This window comes from Manduca sexta, chromosome 4 (assembly GCF_014839805.1).
Source record: "Manduca sexta isolate Smith_Timp_Sample1 chromosome 4, JHU_Msex_v1.0, whole genome shotgun sequence".
Classification (NCBI taxonomy): domain Eukaryota; kingdom Metazoa; phylum Arthropoda; class Insecta; order Lepidoptera; family Sphingidae; genus Manduca; species Manduca sexta.
In genome coordinates, this window is record NC_051118.1 from 7,660,212 (window position 1) to 7,680,781 (window position 20,570).

Sequence of the window (20,570 nt, forward strand, 5' to 3'; positions counted from 1 at the left end):
AAATCTGTTATTTATATCAATGCACGTCTAATGTCTCAGGGTGATGAGTGCACAAACATTTTATTCTTGAAAATTTAAACCTTACTATCATGCAAATAAGATGGTTTTCTCTTCATTTAATTGTATTAAAAAATAGTTTGTTATGTTTAGTATTATACAGATTATATAAATGCAAAATTGCACAAAATTACTTCAGACTTTGTCTTCTATTGACATCGATTTCCCCATATTCTAGAAGTAAAACATGTTTTTTGTTTGTAAATATCAATTTTCTAGAGTCTTTTGACAAATCTATCACAAAAAAACCATCAGCGACACGCATTTCTTTATAAGCACCATAAACATAGCTTCGTCCCGCTCTAACACATGTAAACGTTACCGTTTCTGTCTCGTTCATGTCACGCTTCACCACGGGCAGGTCCAGGATACAAACTCGCGTTAGGAGAGGAAGGTTTGACGCGTTTCTATATATAAAATGTGTGTTGTGCTTTATAGATGTCTTGCACAATGTATATAGTAGTTGGATGTTTGTTTTTTTTACACTATTGTAAAATAATTGTATATTTTTTTACAGATTTACACTTTTATTTTCAGTACAGTTAGATTACATTTATACTTGAATATTTTAATTCATTGAATAAGTCAATGATAAATTACGACTTTATTAAAATCTGCTCGTAAAATTACTATATGACAAATTCCTGTGAAATTATTTGCGAAAAAAATATATTTTATATTACTTATAATACAAAGAACATTTAGTTGATCTTCCATTCGAAACCAATTTGAAAGTAAAACATCAGAAAGCAAAACCATTGTGGGTCTAAAAAGACCCAACACATACACACATAAATTAGTCTGTTTCTCGTCCGTAAGCTAGTTGTATGTCTTGTGATAATAAATGTTGTTCATTCTTGCATGCAGTCGTTATGGACTCCACCTCGACTTTAGGTAAACTAGTATAGGATAGTGTTAAAAATATGATACAAAATATTATGGGATTATAAAAAATAGATAGCACGTAGTCCGAAAATAGAACTAATGTTATTTTTGGTTTATAATGGAATATATTATTTTCCCATAATATTCAATATATCAGTATATGAAATATAAAGGGCTATAATACCTTCATAAAATATGATAGAAACTTCAGTTGTTCGAGGGTCAATATTTACCCGTCTTTTTATTTTGATGTATAAAAACAAATTTAACTTTAAATGCTACATGTATAATTATAGCCCTGTATATGACGGTTGTTACAAGATGTGATTATCGTAGATTTGTTCGCTTTTGAAGAGTTACTACTTAGTTTCAAGTACTTAAGTCTCCAATTAGTTATGAGTGATGTTTAAAACATACTTGACGATTTCATTGAAGCTGAGTGGTAACAAAATTTTCTAAAAGAAACGACACCACAAAATGAATTCACTTATTTTGAAATATTTGTGTTATAAATATTTATTTAAATTTGACTATATACAGAAAGTATAAAAAAGAAATAATAATCATGAAAGAGTATTAGCAACTTCAAGTCCCTTGAAAGTAATATATTTTGTTTCATAACCTTTTGTATTTGTTGAAGTAAGATCAGTAGTTGTTTCGCAAAACTGATAAACACATATTATGTCATTTTATACATTTATTTTAAATAGAAATGTGGTGTTGTTTTTTTAAAGAAAATGCTTAGTAAAAATAGAACGCTTGGTTATTCATTGTGCATGTTATTAATGGGTTGTGTGTAGGGGCGTGAATAAAAACTCAAAGTGCGTGTTTATCTTTGTGATACAATCTAATTTTACAAACTTCAGTTTTTAATATCAGTACATGCTTCCTTTACTATTGACCAACGGACATACTAGCCTAGTGCGTTAGATTACTTCAAGTAATAGTACATGGTAAATTTAAAAAAAAAAGTATTCGAAATATGAAAATAAAGAACTCCTTTTAAAACAATAAAAAAAAATTTGATTGTATCACTAAAAAGAGTATCGACCGCTAAATAACCAAAATTCAAAAATAATGCAATAACCGTACATTTAACACGTGTTGCCGCGCACACTAACGGGCCAAGGGTTTATGTCATGTTTTCCGTGTGTTGAATAATGCGTGTGCTCGTAGCCGAGTGAGTCCGGGACGAGAGACGCCCGATCGGAACCTGCAACACTACGGGCCGAGGTTCCCGCCAAAGGGCAGGTAAGGCATACATCGCTGTTTTAAAACCAACACCGGTCGATCAGATTCCTACTGAGGGCGCAATGTACGGTGAATTCGAATTTCGAACGCGACACCACCATTGGTCTATCAAATTCGTGCTGCGGGCTCAATATACGGTGAATTCGAATTTCGAACGCTTAAAGGGGTGTGTATGCTGATCAAGGGCTTTTATTGGCTGAATGTTTTTTTTTTTTTGTGTAGCGTGCTAGTGTTAATTGAGCTAGCATGTTGTAGTGCTAAAATTTTACCTTATTTGTATGCATTTGTTTTTTTAATATCTATTGTCTATCTTTAATTATAATAAAATAAATATTGCCTTTTTATTTATTATATTAAAATTTAAATGCTGTTTTATAAAAATTATCGATAACTTCCTTTGCTCATATACAATAAAAAAAAAATAACACCAACATAACGACACCTATCTATACAGCAAAGGCGCAGAACCGGAATTCAGGTCGCCACGCGTTAAACAACTGTGGGACAAATGGAGGACTGTGTGGCTGCTCGCGTGGGAGAGACAGAGGAGGCTTCACGAGAGACTCGTGCACCTCAGGGAACTGCAGAGGGTGTCCAACTTCAGCTGGGACGATTGGAGGAAGCGGGTGAGTGACATAAGAATCCTCTAATAATAGAATACCTGCAGAATTGTTAGAAATTTCTTGCAGAGATAATCATGGTTTTACCAAACCATAATACAGCGCCGAACTCGGAAACACCCAACCCTGATACTACACTCACTTGGCTTAGGCCCGTGCATGCTGGCACGTACCGGTCTTACGGATCGAGCAGTAAAAATATAAGAAATAATAGTGTTAATACACAATTGAAAGGATTTCGCAATGAATATGATTATTCTATTATTAAAAAAAACGGTTATATATCAAAAGTATTGTTGAAAAATGGCGATAGTATTGAATAGCTCTTTATTAATATCAACGCTAACACTGCTTCGAAGGCTTAATATAAACCACAAACCTCCAGAGAGGATGCCTGGTCCCGTATCAACAAATACATCCTCAATCATATAATTCGACGTCACACCCGGACACAAGTCATATCAAACTCACTCTATACCATTATATAAACCTGAAGAGTTGATTTGTTTGAATGCGCTAATCTCAGAAACTATTAAACCAATTTAGATTTTTTATTACTACGTAGTATAAAACAAAGTCGCTTTCTCTGTCCCTATGTGTGCTTAAATCTTTAAAACTACGCAACGGATTTTGATGCGGTTTTTTTTAATAGATAGAGTGATTCAAGAGGAAATTTTATATGTATAATAATAACATCCATTAAATAGTCAGCATTGCACCCATGCGAAGCCGGGGCGGGTCGCTAGTTAATAATAAGAAACTACATTACTCCTGAGTGGTTTAGTCTAGTTTTTATTTTGGGAAAATATAACTCAGGACTTTTATCCCGCCGCGAGCAAAACCTAGTCACAAATTATATTACTGGGAGTTCAACGAATTATGTATCCAATAGCGGAACCTCGCCAAATGTGAGACACAATTTTTATATGTTAAATATAATAAAGCGTATTTCGAATCATAAATAAAAAAAAAGAAAAAAAAAACTATATTACTAGTCATAATAATATTTATAAACCGTTCGTCAAACAGTTCCTGAAGTTCATGAACCACAAGAAGTCCCGTCTGACGGACCTGTTCCGCAAGATGGACAAGGACAACAACGGTCTCATACCGAGGAACGAGTTCATCGACGGAATCATCAACACCAGTGAGTATATGGAACGTTGATCTCATGACACAGATGCGTACTTAGATGTGGGCAGTGGGAGCAGTATCCCCGGGCGAGTCTGGCAAGGCACACGTGGGGAGTTGTACCCCGTTTATAAACAGCTTAGCAATTTTGTTATCATACATTGCAATGTTACGGTTTGTGATATCAAATATCTGACCTAACATGCATTCGAGTAAAATATAATCTAAAACAAAAAAAAACTAACAGAATACAAGTATATTAGTATCACTTAGTAAAAAAAAAAAAACTTTGAACACACCCCTTTAATCTTAGTAACCACTAAGAGAAAATTCCTTCTGCCATAATTCACATATTATATTTTTTTTTCACATAACTAAGAAATCTCCCCTCTCCCAGAATTCGACACGTCCCGTCTGGAGATGGGCGCCGTGGCCGACTTGTTCGACAGGAATGGCGGCGGTCTTATCGACTGGGAGGAGTTCATCGCGGCGCTGCGACCTGATTGGGTGAGTATTGCTGGACTTGAGTAACGTCATGTAGATTGTAGCTACTTTGAGTAACTCCTGTGTTACTTGTAGCTAGGTTGAATTACTTCAAGTAGACGTCTATGACGTCTATGTATTCATTGTAGCTACTTTGAGTAACCCCTGTGTTGAATGTATCTACTATAAGTAATTTCAAGTAATAGGTAGGTTTTAAATCCTGGATCATTTCAAACATTATATTAGTAGTTCAGCTAAGCTCATCCTTTTAGGTGTAGAGTTGGGATTATTTAATAAAAATCATGTCAAAGTTTGAGCTCATCCTTCTAGGTGTATTGAGAGTTGGTATTTTTTTAATAAAAATCATGTCAAAATAAGCTCGAATAATTTGGAATTTTTAAAAACTTATTGATTACTTTTGCTGAAATATATCTCCTAATCAAACTAAAATGCAAGTGATGTAAATTGAAAATGTGACATTAAAAAATCGACACTTTTAAACCCCATTTCGCCTTGACTAGGTGGAGCGTCGCGGCCCTCCCACGGACGCCGATAAAATACACGACGAAGTAAAACGCCTCGTGATGCTCTGCACGTGCAGGCAGAAATTCAGAGTGTTCCAAGTCGGCGAGGGCAAATACAGGGTGAGTATTTTATTATTTGTTTGTGAATGAACGAATGAATGATATAAATGAGTTAAAATCATCGCCAAATTCATAGGTATGCTCATTTTGTAGTGATTTCATCTCATGATTCAGATGTCTGTCGGTTAGGAGTAAGAACAGACACGTACCCTAGATTTTTAGTATAAACAGCTAGATGCTAAAATTTGTTAGATAAATATACTATAAACGAAAATATAAGTATGTTTAAAATTATTAATGTTCCATCAACCCAGTTATAGAAAACGTTCGCGTACGTAATAAATCATGTCAAATTAAATTTCTAATAGATCTAGCCATATTTTTTCTGCTTTTTATGTCATAATCAAAACTTGATTTATTTTGTACTTTAATTTTGAACAAAAATTAATACTGTATAATATTAGGGAACATTATAACTTTTAAAAAATATCTTGGGTCATTTGTGACCCATCTTAGGCGATTTGTATTTTATCCCGCAATCGCTCCTAACAGTTCGGCGACTCCCAAAAACTCCGGCTGGTGCGCATCCTCCGTTCCACGGTGATGGTGCGCGTCGGAGGCGGATGGGTCGCCCTCGACGAGTTCCTGGTCAAAAATGACCCGTGCCGAGGTATGTGCGGATTCTATATGACGGGTGGTTGGGTCTTATTAGGACATATTACCAAGATTACATTTTTATTTTACATTTATAATAAGAATTATATTATTTTGTATGCACAAACTTTTCATATTGCATAATTGTCAAATATATAAAGTATACATGGTTATATTAATTTAGGGATCCCAATGAAATTTTTCCCTTTCTGAGATATCTGAAAACTTCTGCAGATTTTCATATTTAGCTGTTAACATTAGACAAAATATCCTTTACTGTACAAAAAAAAATATTTGCCATATTTTATTTGTCGAAAAAGCTGCTTTTGGATGATCTTGGTAAAGTGTTCTTACAAAACAAGTTGTCGACGTTTTTCGATTTTATTGTATTTTTTAAAACAAAAGAACGTTTTACATTAGTTAATTGTGTAAAGTAATATTTGTGAAATACATACATAGTAAAGTAATATTATTGAATTACGTACATAGCAGTAAAATCGATAAACATTTTTTTATTTATTTTAATCAGAGTCCTGTTTCAGAGTTGAGAAATTATTAAAAATTGGTACTTATAACAGAAAAACCAATTATTACTATAGATATATTTTGGAAAATTATAATGTGGCTGCAATATCTATAACATTATTTATAATTTAATATTTATTTTATAAGCTTATAAGTACTAACTGGTTAAACTAATTCAATTCACATTATGATTTTCTTATAGCTGAATTGAAGTGACCATTGTCTATTTTGTTTTTTTTTTATTTTACATAAAGTATGAGTAGTATATATTTTTATATATTTCATGCCTTCAATTCAGCTGGCATTTGATTGGGCAACTGTTACTCTGCTTTTTTACAAAAAGCATTGGAACAGTTCCACTTTGTATCAACTTTCGTATATATCCGAAAGTCGGTACATACGATAATTAAATTCAAAGTGTCAATCAATCGTATCGGGAATAGTTTTGTGTTAACACCCTAACGAGGGGATGACTAATTATCGGAATAAAATTAACGTTAAAAAACGTGGTAAAATAACAAAATAACCATTATTTTCAGTACAATATTTATTAATGATTACATAATCGAATACAAAAACTACATTAAAACTTACATTAAACATAAATTAAGTAGCTGGCAATATCGTTTAATTAAAACTAGCAATACTGTTAATGAAATGCAAAAGAAATCCACCGTAAAATTTTGACATAGCAGATTTATCACAGAAAAAATAGAGATTCTAAACACTGCCCCAGTACATACAAAGTTGATCGAAACTGGATTTTTTCGAGGTCACTACCTGCTCTAAATCCTAATGTTAGTCATAAGTCTAAAAATAGTTGCCACGGCAAAAGGCATCTTATATGCTATGATAAAAAACATGTTTTTTTAACAAATGCGCCTATGCAAACTTTTACTAAGCAATATAAAAACGCCCATGTCCATAGTTCACACCTACAATCGCTATTAGCTTAAACAGCAGATAACATTTCTAAATCGAGTACAAGTTAAATATTGTTCTACAAACATTGTTCAATACTGAGAAAGGAAGTCTACAATCTAAGCTAAGCATCCTGTTTGAACAATTGAAATGCATCCAAATTGGCAAGTATTGGCACGATTAGTCGACAGTCGTCTTCCTGATAAAGGAAGTTAGCAGAGATATCTCACTAGATTGTTCTGGTAGGGGGCTGATTTCAATCTCCTCGCTCAAGTTTTGTGTATCCGAAGTGTTTTCTGCGGCTGGCCAACGTTTGTGACTTGGTGCGTACAACACCAATAAGGCAAAGATGTAGATGTTCCACATTCCATATACCCCAGTAAAGAATGCTGAAGTGTATTCAAGGGCAATGTTCTCATCCCATTTCCACTGTCCTTCAGCGACTTGTCCTAAAATGAAGCCAATGACCGTCATAGCAGCGCAGAGCAGGGTAGCCAACATCAGGAATTTGAAGCGATATATTATGCCTTCATAATGTAAACGTCTGACCGAACACATGGTGGGCAGAGATTGTCGCTTGTGGGATATGTTGGTGAACACTTGCCAGATCATGTAACAGAGGAACAGGAAATAGACTCCTGTAGATATTCCCGCCAGGATGATAAAGGTCAGGGCTAGATTTGTGCCTATATCAGTCACCCAGATAGAGTAAAATGGGTTTCTCAGCTGAACACCTCTCTCGCACATATCAAAAATGAATAATGAGATACAGCCCATCGCTACAGCACTGAGATGTCGCCAGTACTGCTTCAGGGAGCTTTGCGCCGAAGCTTCTTGAATTAACATGTGTTCTCCAGCAAAAACAAGCCAGAACGAGAATAATGTTGCATAGAAAACTCCTTGTCTTATGTCTCCAAGTAGTAGCATAAATGGCAAGTCAAAATGTAACGTCAGGTACTCAATTGGCATATTTAGGAAGCATAGAGCAATCCCCAAGCTTAACAGCATCTTCTCGAGTAACACAGGCTTCCGTTGCAGCATATGTATGCGACGCCAAAACCATACAATGATTCCTATGATGCACGGAAAGAATACTGTCTTTAATGACAACCAGACTTTAGTGAATCCTCCATTTTGATTTATTATCGTCAGCCACATATCCTGAATGTGTCCAATGTGGGCATTCATGTCCGGCGTGTCTACAGGCAGCCGGATATTCAGCAAATAGTAGTCGTGGAACAAAGACCCAAGTTCAAACAAAGGTATTGCAGAACAATTATACAAGTAATCCTCACTTTTGATTTCAATATCGCAGTCTAGGTGCCGTTTCTCGACTGACTGTGTGTATAATTGCCAATGGTCGTCGGGATCTCCTTTGTTTCGGTACGCTAGCCGAGCGTCGATTGTTACAGTACTGCGCGGGCGGATTTCCATCTGGGAGTGATATCGTATGTCGACTTGTAGCACGCCGATGAGGTTCTGCTGCCATCGCGAGTAGTCAAGCACCATGCTCTCGCGAGGCACCGGCATTTGGAACGCGAAAACAATGTCGGTCTCCGAGAGGTCGTGATGCGTGTCCCCGAGATATAATTTCTCGCAGGAGCCCTTTCCGCGATTGTAAAACCATTTCGTCGTATCGTTTTTCACGGTCAGCGTGTCTTTACAGACGGTCGCGAGCATGTTTTGCGCGTTTGCAGGCATGGGCGCCACCAAGCCGCCGATCAAAAAACATGTTACTTGACACAATAGTAAAATAGTCACCAACACGCCCAGTTTCCGACCGCTAAGGTTCTCGATGATCGTCCCGGTCATGTTGGACGCGGGTGCCGCAACCAACGCGTGTAATAACTGAGTCAGAACGAATTAAAATCGACCCGTGTTCAATTCCATTGTTCTTGTTTTTCGTTTTCGACGCGACCCGACTTGACATGCGCGGACGCGATGTTGCCAGCTCGAAACGAAATAACGTACCACGCTATTTTTATAACGCGTTATAACGTTACCGTGTTTGGAAAATTACTTTCTTTAACGGTTACTATGAACTAAATGTTTGTGAATGCCTTCAATAAAAATGAAAAACGCACAAATTTCACTTGGAAGCCGCGTAAACACTCCACTCCGTAATTACACATCATGAGATTCATAATACACTACACTGCTATTGTGAAGCATCGAACTGCTAGTTCAGCTAAATTAGTCATCGACTGTGTCCACAACAATACAAAATTTGATGTTGCTACTAATTTACTAATTCGTATTCGCTTTGCCCAATCCATATCCTGTGGTCCCATGTGAAAAATTATTTAATTTTTTGGTTTTATATTTTTATATTTCGTTTATCCTTACGATATCCCGTTTACATAAAGTAGTCTCGTTAGTGCTACCGCTGCCTGATCCGAGCAAACCGGAGCAGCATGAGGCTTGTTGCCCGCTCGGTAAGAACCTCGTCTGCCTTGGAACCGTTGTGTATATAATGTTTTTCTTTAAATTCGTTTATGGTAATATACACTTTGCGCTTTTTATTCTGAACACAATACTATGGTTCCATCGCAGGCGTTTTCTAGTTGGTGTGGCTTAGAATTTAATTTTGCCTCATAGAAAAGTTTTATTTGGCTATTTATTTATACATATTTTTACACCTTTGATGCCTTTGTTGGGTGCTTTTAATAAAAAAATAATTGCAAGCTCATCAAATGTGTAGAACGCCTTGTAGTTTGGTATTAATACGATTTAACATATTTTACTATATTACATCATAAGATTTATTGAATATCGCTTTATAAGCATAATAATGGCATGAGGTCGGAATTAATTTGCATATATTTTATTTTTATTATGTAGTTACTAACTTGTATAAAGCAAGTGCAAGATTGGTGTTGTATTAAAACATTTTATTGTAATTATTTCACATTACTTGCACATTTTTAAATGGCTGTATTTTATGTTGTCCGTCGCGAAACTTGTAAATGTTGTATACATTTTTGACTGAATGTTATAAAAAATCTTGCTCTTGGTTTACGAGTGTTGCATAATATTGGTGAGAGAATAAACTAATCGTATTTTACTGTTCCTATTCCTTGTTGCACTACGTTAAACGAATCCCCGTTATGTTTTGTTTTTTTTTATTTAATTATTTTTGCGTTATGTTTGTTTATGTTGACATGATCTGATTTGTTTGTTGTTTTTTTTTTCTCTCCCTCACTACCACTGCACGCTGTCCTGATGTTTTTTTAACACTTTGGTGTTATTTTTATTTCTTTCTGTCCTTTTACCTAATGGTTTTCTTTGACCCACTCCCGATCCCATCCCGTTTGCGATCCCGCGCACCGGACGCCGCCCGCATGCAGCCAAGGGACGCACCAACATCGAACTGCGCGAACAGTTCATACTGGCCGATGGGGTGTCACAGAGCATGGCTGCGTTCAGACCGCGTACGCCTCGCTCTAACACAAACACGCCTCCGTCCACCGGACCGATCACCAAGGTAAGTAGCGATGCAGCTATACGTATTACAGTTAAACTCTTATCTCCTGCAGGATAGAACTTAGTTGTAATTTTGCACAAGTATCATAAAGCGCACCGTAGTTGTTGGAGGGAGCAATCGGTTTGGGATACAATTTTGGCTTATTTTATTTTTTGTGCAACTTGCACACGGAACTCGTTGTCCGTTTGCAAGGTGCGGCAATGTCGTGAGTGCAGCATGTGTTGAGCTTGTAGCGTTTGGTCGTATTGCATTAGTGTGGTCATGCGACGCATCGGCGCACACGCTCGTGTAGTGTTTGGTGTTGTCTGTTAGTATTCATTGGACCCACTGCATTGGAGAGGTGGCACGTCAACGCCTGTGGATGTTATGGTAAAGTATTTCGTTCACCCATCCCGCTAGATCCCCCCTCATGTCCGCGTCTGGCAAAATTCACCGCGTCCGTCGACTAAACGTGTGGACTAATCGAAACATCGCGGCAAGTAATCATCGCGCGAAAACCGCGTATCGGTAACGATTGGCACTATGAAGGCAAAAACAATGTGTTTATGTTGTAAACTGCGATGCCCTTTTCCCTCCTTAATGTGTGTCCCGGTTTTGTATTGGTGCGTTTAGCTGAAGAGTTTATGGAGCAGTTGAGGCCCATATTTGAGGCTCTGAGGCAGCGGGAGGAGCTCCCGTGCTCATATCCGCTGCACGTCGGTTCGACACATGGCACTAAGCAAGCATTTATATACGGCCATTCAAGATCTCAGGGTTCCACGACGCCTGGCGCTCATCATTACACGCACCACCATGGATACCAGCCCTCACCAGGATATCATTGGGTAACGCTAACCGGTTGTGCGTTCATAAGTCGGTTTCAGTTTGCACTCTTGTACCCTTGCCATTTGATGGCCAAGTGTTTTGTTTTGTTTTCACTGTCTATTGTGTACGTCCACTGTTTGTGTTTTAGATTTAGATATCATTTGTTTCACTCTGTCTTAGTGTAGCATGCTCCTCAAATTAGTTGATTTTATGTTTTTTTTAATTGCTTCCGTTCATTTCATTTATAACTATTGGTAACTCTTGACAAAATTAATTCGAATCATTAGTTTCGAATAACAGTTTTTTACCCTGAGTTTTTTTGTTTAATTTTGCTAATCTTCACACATTTGGTTTGGAGACGAGTATTGTAGTTGCTATTTCATGTAGGTAAGGGAGCGCACAGCCCGGTCGGTGCCTATGTCGGCCGGAGCAGTGGCGGGACGAGCATCAAGGTCGTCTCTTAGCGCTGGCACTCCGGACTCCCTCAGTGACAACGAAGCCGCAAGCGGACTCGGTACCAAATATAGAAAACCAAGCGTGGCAAGGTAAGACTCGGTTTACTTTCATAATATAAGTTAACTTATATTAGTAAAGATAAATACATTTACAAACCTTTACAAAAAAAAAATAATACACTTTTAGGTTATCTAAATATCAAACTTGTAATTTTTTTTAACTTTTTGTTTAATTACCAAATCACATTATTCTGTTTTCATACAGGTCGACATTAACACCAGGAGGCTCCCGACCAGGATCTAGGCCAGGATCGCGAGCTGGTTCGAAACCACCTTCAAGACACGGTTCCAACCTCTCATTAGATAGCACTGGTTTGTGGACTTTCCATTTTAAACAAGTTAGATATGACAGCAAACAAACGCAATGTATTTCTTGAAACATATATATCCGATATTATGTAACCGCGAGAATCATGGTCGCATAGTTATGCAGACGCAATCTGCGGTTACTAGCATCGGAGTAGTAAAATTACATCAATGCGTTTTGTCAGTCATCACAATTACTGAGTTCTATATTGAGGACTGCTATTTTTGATTGTAAATAACTTGATAAACAAACATCTACAAATTCTATTTTTACTCAAGGATCATTTTTTGCCATTATAAATTTATTTTCCGAAATGCTTGTGGTATTTTACTTTAATAAAATATAACCAGGATTTCTTTTTAACTTATGAATGTATCCTTCTTTTTTGACTCAATCAATGACATAGATGACGTGACAACACCATCTCGCATCCCGATGAGGAAGGTGACAAACACTCGCACGTCGACGGCACGAGCTGCCGCCAACGCGAGCAAGCTCGGCCTCACCACGCCCAACGGTGGCTCGCGCCCGCGAACACCCACGGGTTTCTTGACGCCGGCCAGCGGAAGGTACGTTACGTGCAAGATTTTTATATAAAATTTTTTTTTAGATGTATATGGATTTTATGAGGAACGTAATTATGTTTTATTATGTACGTTTTAATTCGTGAAATATCTATATTGAAATTCAATTTACATATATAGTTTATTCAATTTACCTCGAAAATATATTTAGAAACAGTTTAAATTCCTCTCATAAGTTATCCAATTAAATAACAATCAGTTCTATCATAATCCATTTACATTGATTCTTAATTTGGAAAAATAAAAAAATACATTTATATTTCAGACATTAACTTCTAATAATAGCATTTAGTAAGTTCTACACATAACTTAACAGAAATAATAATAATATAGGATAGAATACACGCTTTTTCACAATTATTTTTCCAAAACAAAAATACAAATATAACCTAATATGTATTAAATGGTTTCCACTGGCGCACGGACAGGTATAGCGGCGGAGGGATGTACCGCACGTCAAGTATACCGACATTGTCACACGTGCCGCCGTTAGTGAGGTACACATGATGAGTTTACGTTCACTGTTTTGTTCATCGTGTATGTTTACGGCCGGAATTTGTGCTTTTTTAAAATCTCGACAGCGAAAATTAACCAATCAGGATCGTTTGTTTGTTGTGCTTACAGACGATTTTTTTTTATTGGCTTAATCGTTCGAGAATGTGTAATCGTCTTTGGTCTCTGGTTGCAATGTTTGTGACGTCATTGATGCGGCGTTTGGCGCTGTTATTTGAATGTATCTAAAGTGGTGACTGTACCAAAAATTATAGATCTATCATTTTCAATGAGTTATTAGCTACATACTTGTTATCAATAAAGTAATTAGTTACGTAAACTATTTTGAAAAGACAAATAGCATAAAAAATAAAAATACTTCGCGCGTTTATTTGGGTATCGATAATAGTAATTTGTTTTTTTATTGTTATTTTAAAATAATCTGAAGATTTAAAGGAGACTAAAGATGGTTTGATAATTGGGCTATGTTTATACAAAATTACGGCCGTAAAGTTTGTCATACACTGCGTTGGATTAGCACGTTTCGCTTTGAAAGGGCTATATGAGCGTTTGTAGTGATGTCAGGAGTATGCGTCTACAATGTTGGGGTGCACTCTTCAATTTGAATGGATCACGAGACAGTCTTGTTTCAAATTGTATAAAAAATTGTATCGTTCTATAAAAATCTATTGGTGTTGGTAAATATCTGGATGGGAGCGAATGGGTATCACGAAGCAAAAGCATGCTTAGCTAATAATTACGTCAGAGGATCAAGAATTCGCAGTGTGGAATTGACTAACACATTTTTTAAATCTAGCAAAATACATACAGGATTGCGTACAGAGGGTTAATATAATTTTTTTCCTTCCCGCATGCGATACGAAAACGGATACAAAATAAAACAGCTCGACACATTCCCAACCATCGTCCGTCGCGTCCGAACTGCCCAAATCCTTATCCCATACTCATCCAGCATTCCAAACCCAAGGTTCCACAAAAATTCCGGTATACGTCGGCAATCGTTCCCAAAGAACTCCTTCGGTTGAACGACGGTTAAAGATCAGAAAGTCCCAATCTCGGGAGACGTCCCAAGAACCCAGTCCCACATCCCAAGACCCCTCGAGGAAGTCAGAGCAGAGGAGTCCGGAAGACGACTCCTCGTTGTTCAGCATATCGGGAATGACGAGCGACAATGAATACGAAAGTACCATAAGCGAATCTAGCGGCGATGCATCTAAGCCAACCCAGCGAGATGTCAAAGGGTACAAGCTTGTAGAATGCTTCGATTTTTGCCCGAATTATTTTGATTGATGCCTCTTTGATACTTTGTTTTGTCACCCCCATCGTCGAGTGCTCACGTTCACGAATCTATTCTAATAGTCCCATCTGCTTGTCGACACACGAACATTTCGCCACCCATATGTCATCCGAATACTGTATGTATCGTTGTTTTACTAACTTTGCATATATCACTATCTTTTCAATGACAGAAGTATTAAAATCCAAAGCTTCGCAGTTTGGTTTAGGGCACGCATTACATTTTTTAACTCGACCAGAAATTTATGAAGATTCATTCAAATTTTCATAATTTTCCAATTTATTAGATTGTAATCACTGCTTTGATTTTAATAGGATATACATATTAAACTATCTTATTGTTACGCCCACATACATTTCTGGTTGTGTCGTACTACATTTATAACATCATATTTTATCACAATCGACAAATATGCAATGTCCGCCATGCACATTTCTAAAAGCTTTTATACCATTACTAACATGCACATGATTTTCTGGCCTATGGCTTAACATTACACTTGGAAATAAAAACACATATTAATATCAATTGAGATGGAATTGAAAGCAAAATTTTCGCGATCATGTTCTAAAAATCATGTACGAAAAATAGAGACAACGTATTTTCGTATAAAGTATTGATAAAAATTATTCTCATATAACCATGAGAATATTTTATAATTGATATCATGTGTTTTTTGGGTTCTTTGTATAAACTTATATTCACTATGTTTATCTTTGTGTTATATATTTTTTCTGTTCTTATATGTATCATTGCAAATTCTTTGAATGTTGAAATCCATGATTCATTTAAGAGAAAAAAATTTGCAATGACTCATAACCTTTCTCTGTCGTCCCGTTACTAAATTTCTGTATGTCTGTCCTTGTGTGCTCGCTAACATCAACGTAGGAGCGGGTCGTTTGCCTCCACCGAAGGACAAACGCCCGGCCGAAGTCGTATTCCTGTGCTTAAGGACCACCATACTAACAGTAATGTTAATAGGTAATAACTCCAATTGCTTTTGTATTTTGATATTTGTCTAACATGTTTTTTTAAGTTATAATTTATATAAGAATATTTTGTAGTTAGCACAAATTTCGAAGGTAAAGTGTTAGTATATATTGAGGTAGTTCATTTGGTATTGGATTTGAAGTTTTGGACTTGTAGTGTGTGCATGCTTTTACAGTTGATGAATCTGTAAGTGAAATGTATACCTTTTGGCAGGCAAAGGACACCGTCAGGCAGTACGACGCCGGTCCGTTCGGGGCAGCAGACTGCCGTGTCGCGACTCCTGCGCAAGCCGTCGGACGCGTCGGACAGTGGCACCCCCACCACGCCCACCACACCGGCCGCGCGACGCGCCGCTGCCGCCTCATCTCGAACGACGGAGAAGCGCGAACCATTCCGATTGTAGACGAAAATACCGTGATATTCCAATAACGAAAATGATGAAATTGTATTACCTATGTTATGCAAGTCGCTTTGATGCTATCGACACTTAAAATGTAATCTTGTTTATGCCCAATAACGTATTATATCTCCCTCACGTTTAAAATCAATATTCTAAAGCTTGGATGCCGTCACAGAGCGACTGGCAAGCATAGTGGCAAGTGCCGATATATTATTATAATCTACTAACATGAATTAACCAATTCGCGGATTAAGCGAAGCTTAATAAAAAAATACGAATTTGCGAATGTGGCTTTTTAGTTAAGTGAGAAATAGATTGGTAGTAGTAAAAAAAACTTCAAGTCTGCACTTGTTGCCTTGTATACTTATTATTTTCTACGTAAACCTGCGTGTTGCGCATGATGAAAAACGTGTTTTTTTTTCTTATTTATTTTGTGCTGTCAACTTTTTGGAACAAGAATTTTCGTTCAATGTGTATATTCCCCAATTTTACCCCTTATTTATTGTCAATGTTGCCATAATTATTAGTGTATGTTTTATATGTTGAAATACGTAGTAGCGTCTCGTTACAGTGACCGGAAGGGAAATGTGATTTCTTACTTTTTTGTAATATTTTTTCTTTAGGGACCATTTTGTTAACGAACTATGGATGATAGGTGATTGCCGGTGAAGGTTTTTCAAGACTAGTGCGGGCTCGTAGTATCGCCAGACTACGCGTATCGCAAGGTCTTTCTAAAATAGTCATCGGCGATCTGTTAAGGTGATAATATGTGTATTTTTTTCGTGAAGCACAATCATGTTTCGTTTACATCCTCTGTGTTCATTCGTGACGTCGGTTAGCATTTGATTTCTATACAATTATGTATAACGTTTATTTTTACATCGACTATTGCACAATTATTTTACGGGATGAATGCTTTCAGCAAGCGACGACACACGACTAACGCCAGAGTCGTGTGGCGTATTTTTTATCAAAATTAAACGGCTCACAAAGTAAATTCCATAGTTGACATTATTTTTAAGTGATTTAACCTAAAGTACACTCTGTCTCAAAAGACATTACTTAATAAAACAAATACTAAGAATACTTTTGATATATAAAAATAAACGCTTTGAATTGTAACCTTCCTTCATTTATAAAGTTAACCATCACTCACTTTTATTTGTTAATTTTTATTATATAAAATGTGACTCTGTAATTAAGTTCTTATTATTAGAGTTATAAAAATATATTAATCTGGTCATTTTTATTTAAATCATTGTTGTATTTGTTAAAATGTAAAATCAAAGCAAATCTACTAAGAAGCTTTCAATATTTTTTGTATAAAATAAAGATTCTGAACAGCTACAGTTTTAAATCTCATTATTGATTTCAAAATATAAAATAAAGAATAACAAATAATACTTCCCGCCTTTTATTCTTACATCTCCATAAGTTCACAGCTATATTTTCAAAAATACAAGAGAAATTCTCTGTAGGAATTTTGAAAGTGTTAGAAGTCTACCAATCCGCATTAGGTCAGCGTGGTGGACAAAGGCCTTATGCATTTCAGTAGAGGAGGCCCGTGCCCAGCTGTGAGACCGGATATAATACAAGGCTGACATTATATATTATAATGAACATCAAATATATTACTCAGTCTAATATAATAGTCTTATCTTAATTAATTCAAATGCAGTCGACTCTCGTTAATTCAAACCTGCGATAATTCGAACGTTATCACGAGTTCCTTAGAAAATCTCTTTATATTTCGAACTATATCAATACAATTTTATGCTCACGGTAACTCGTACGACAAAAATCATCGCTACGTAGGTATCGAAACGACGCGATGCATTAATTCGAAGTCATCGGCGTCAAACACTCGACAATTCAAAGTTGCTGAGGGAAAGAGTAGTAGCTAGCTCTATTGAGGTATGTAAGTATGAGGCTATCTGGGAGAAGGAAACAGTGTAGGACAGGGACTGATTTCGACAAAGCATATAATTCGAAAATTATTAATAATTTCTAATGCAAATTTAATTTTTTAAATGACACCTGCACCACTGCTGTCAAATTATGTTTTCATGGAATGTTACATTAATTCTGAGCTATAGGCTAATTTTTACCGAGAAATTTAAAAGCGAGATTTTTATCCCGGAAAACCCCTTCAAGTAGGCGAAGCCGCGAACAAAAGCTAGTATGACATATTATGGAAAAAGTTGCTAGCATTTCATATTATAAATAACGTTATCCGTAACGTTGTTGAATAACTAGTTATAATGTTACTAGTTGATTATTGGCACTTGGCAGCACTAAACGTCAAATACAATGTAAGCTCTACATATTCTTTTCCCTTCGTTATCTTTGTCGCACTACAGGCAAATGTAATCTGCTATCTTATTTTATTACGAGTCATAACAATCAACAAAAAATATTATCAAATAATAAATTCTATGGTATTGGAAGTCGAGTTTGTCTTGAGACAAATTATTTAAAAAATACATAAAACAAGGACATATACTTATTTCTCGAAAATGGTTGTGCTAACCGGTGAAGACCCTGTGAAAAGTCGCGTTATGAAATTAATGGACGAGAAAGAGAAGATCGTGGCTGAAATTTATAATCAAAGGGCGATTTTGGAGGCCAACCATGTGGGCATGGATGAGCCTTTGGTAGACGCTGATGGGTTCCCGCGTAACGACATAGACGTCTACAAAGTGCGACATGCTCGGCACAGGATTATATGTGAGTATTCCTTATATACTACAATGACTCAGCACTATTCTCATTAAAATTATACTGTATTTTTACTTATCGTTATTGAGCTTACGAAACTCTAAGATTCAGTCTGACCTGTTAAAAGTGGTCTGCATTAGTGACTTCTTGAAAACTTGTATGCGATTGTCCGTCCACTTTTCAGGTGGACATCCTTGTAGGCAGGCGTCCAATGTTAACATTTCCAGTAAATGGTTTACATTTGAGAACTATGGGAGACTACTATAATTATCAGTGGATATTCTATGTCTGATAATGAATTGATAGTGATGCAATTGTAGTTAATTATACATACATTAGTAGGAAACATATGAAAGACTTGCCATGTTTGAACACTTTTTCTTAGGCCAGTGTGCTTTTCCAAAACACTATTTATATCTAAAATAGTTTAATTTTCATGTGAAAATATATCTCTGGCAGCCTAATGAGTTCAAATACCTTCTTTCCAGGTCTTCAAAATGACCATAAAAACATAATGAAGAAGATTGAGAAAGGGCTTGAGGAGGTGCATTCAAATCTAATTGCAAATCCCAACGCTGCCCAGCCTGCACCCTCTAACAGACATGAAGCCTCTAACGGACAAGCCAGCTCCTCAAATGAAAATAGTTCTAGTGTTCAAGAGAGTTTTGCTATTGTGGGCTTAGTTGATAATGGATCGCCTGCTGATCTGGGTGTAAGTATTATTTTGTTTTTTAATAGTTGTCCTTTTTTAGACCAAATAATATTCGAATAAGATGTAAGTGGAAAACTGCTTTAATTAGGTGCAGGAAATATTTCAACTTAATTTTTACAACCTAATACATACTGCTTAGTAGTATTGTATTCTTAGTACATCTGTCCTGCATTCTGGGGTTCAAATACCAGATTGTGCTAAGTGATAGATTTTTTTCTCAATATACCTAAGGCTGGAGTCTGGAATTTATGCGCATTTTTTAGATAGGCTCACTGTCTATCATATCATGGGCCTGAATACACATGGTGAAGTGGGGTCTCTAACGTCAACTTTGCTTACCCTTTCTTGAATGGATGAAGCTTTGAATGGATGTCTGTGTGTGTGTGAACTTGTTTATATTTAAGTTTTTAATAATAATGTGTTATGGAAATAAAAATAAAATAATTTCAAATTAATAATTGTGTTTCCAAACTCATTTGCTGAATTTCAAATTGTAATAAGAACTCTGTACATTTATATTTTTTTTTATTCCAGGGTTTGTGCACCAAAGATGAGATCCTGCAATTTGGCTCCGTCACCCACAGCAACTTCACAGACATCACTCAAATCCATAGTGTTGTTTCCCACTCGGTTGGTCAAAATGTCAGTGTTATTGTCAAAAGGCAACAACATGTCATCAACTTGACAGTTGTGCCCCAAGCCTGGTCTAAACCAGGTCTCCTCGGCTGTCATATCCAGAGGAAAAATTAAGTGTCAACAATATATTTGTTATGGAATCTTAAGGACTTAAAAATACTGTGTTAACATAATAGTAATTTTAAAAATGTGAAAACTACTGTAAATAATGGTAAAATAAATCCGAAAGGTTTAACTAGTCTGCAGAATTGGGAGTCATTGGCCATAAGATTTAATTGGAGAACAGTGTTTTGTTTTTGCTGCCACAAGCTTAACTTTGCGTTGTTTAACTAGGCCTTAAAAAGGTACCCATATAATGTATAATGGTTTATGAATAAAATAATTTGTTAAACAGATATATTTTTTATTAATTTAATTTCATGTTATTTGTATATTAAACATGCTTAAAAAAATATAAAATGTATTATCACTAAGACTTAATTATGTGGATGGTAAAATC

At 36.2% G+C, this 20,570-nt stretch overlaps 3 protein-coding genes across 27 annotated transcripts in view; 2 read left to right on the forward strand and 1 right to left on the reverse strand.

Moving 5' to 3' along the window:
• The window catches only part of LOC115452387 (dystonin), a 245,921-nt gene extending 228,513 nt beyond the window's left edge, over positions 1-17,408 (forward strand). For 12 of the 25 annotated variants that reach the window (XM_037440503.1, XM_037440458.1, XM_037440457.1 and 9 more), the window contains 15 exons: positions 419-451; positions 2,119-2,193; positions 2,648-2,819; positions 3,843-3,960; positions 4,342-4,451; positions 4,949-5,071; positions 5,564-5,681; positions 11,208-11,419; positions 11,787-11,944; positions 12,120-12,226; positions 12,628-12,790; positions 13,234-13,302; positions 14,203-14,559; positions 15,504-15,596; positions 15,819-17,408. In XM_037440503.1, coding sequence (XP_037296400.1) covers positions 419-451; positions 2,119-2,193; positions 2,648-2,819; positions 3,843-3,960; positions 4,342-4,451; positions 4,949-5,071; positions 5,564-5,681; positions 11,208-11,419; positions 11,787-11,944; positions 12,120-12,226; positions 12,628-12,790; positions 13,234-13,302; positions 14,203-14,559; positions 15,504-15,596; positions 15,819-16,008 — 2,098 coding nt within the window. In that variant the 3' untranslated portion in view covers positions 16,009-17,408. Of the gene's footprint in view, positions 1-418; positions 452-2,118; positions 2,194-2,647; positions 2,820-3,842; positions 3,961-4,341; positions 4,452-4,948; positions 5,072-5,563; positions 5,682-10,458; positions 10,596-11,207; positions 11,420-11,786; positions 11,945-12,119; positions 12,227-12,627; positions 12,791-13,233; positions 13,303-14,202; positions 14,560-15,503; positions 15,597-15,818 lie in introns of all 25 variants that reach the window. The other 13 variants (XM_037440549.1, XM_037440481.1, XM_037440550.1 and 10 more) reach the window with 10 other exon arrangements.
• LOC115452382 (protein wntless) lies at positions 6,720-9,085 on the reverse strand. Its single transcript, XM_030180898.2, has one exon. It carries the CDS (start codon positions 8,921-8,923, stop codon positions 7,292-7,294), a length of 1,632 nt encoding a protein of 543 aa, XP_030036758.1. The 5' UTR covers positions 8,924-9,085; the 3' UTR covers positions 6,720-7,291.
• Positions 17,409-18,347: 939 nt separating the features above from the next.
• LOC115452388 (26S proteasome non-ATPase regulatory subunit 9) lies at positions 18,348-20,466 on the forward strand. Its single transcript, XM_030180902.2, has 3 exons — positions 18,348-18,732; positions 19,212-19,435; positions 19,970-20,466. The coding sequence occupies exons 1-3, from the start codon at positions 18,522-18,524 to the stop codon at positions 20,183-20,185; spliced, it is 651 nt and encodes a 216-aa protein (XP_030036762.2). The 5' UTR covers positions 18,348-18,521; the 3' UTR covers positions 20,186-20,466.
• Positions 20,467-20,570: the final 104 nt, after the last annotated feature.

What these genes read in the sequence shown, in the direction of transcription:
- LOC115452382 (XM_030180898.2), bottom strand. Translation starts at nt 8,923, where the DNA reads ATGACCGGGACGATCATCGAGAACCTTAGCGGTCGGAAACTGGGCGTG.
- LOC115452388 (XM_030180902.2), top strand. Translation starts at nt 18,522, where the DNA reads ATGGTTGTGCTAACCGGTGAAGACCCTGTGAAAAGTCGCGTTATGAAA. An exon ending in TGCTCGGCACAGGATTATAT is followed by an intron (nt 18,733 to 19,211) that starts GTGAGTATTCCT and finishes CCTTCTTTCCAG; the next exon opens with GTCTTCAAAATGACCATAAA. An exon ending in GATCGCCTGCTGATCTGGGT is followed by an intron (nt 19,436 to 19,969) that starts GTAAGTATTATT and finishes TTTTTATTCCAG; the next exon opens with GGTTTGTGCACCAAAGATGA.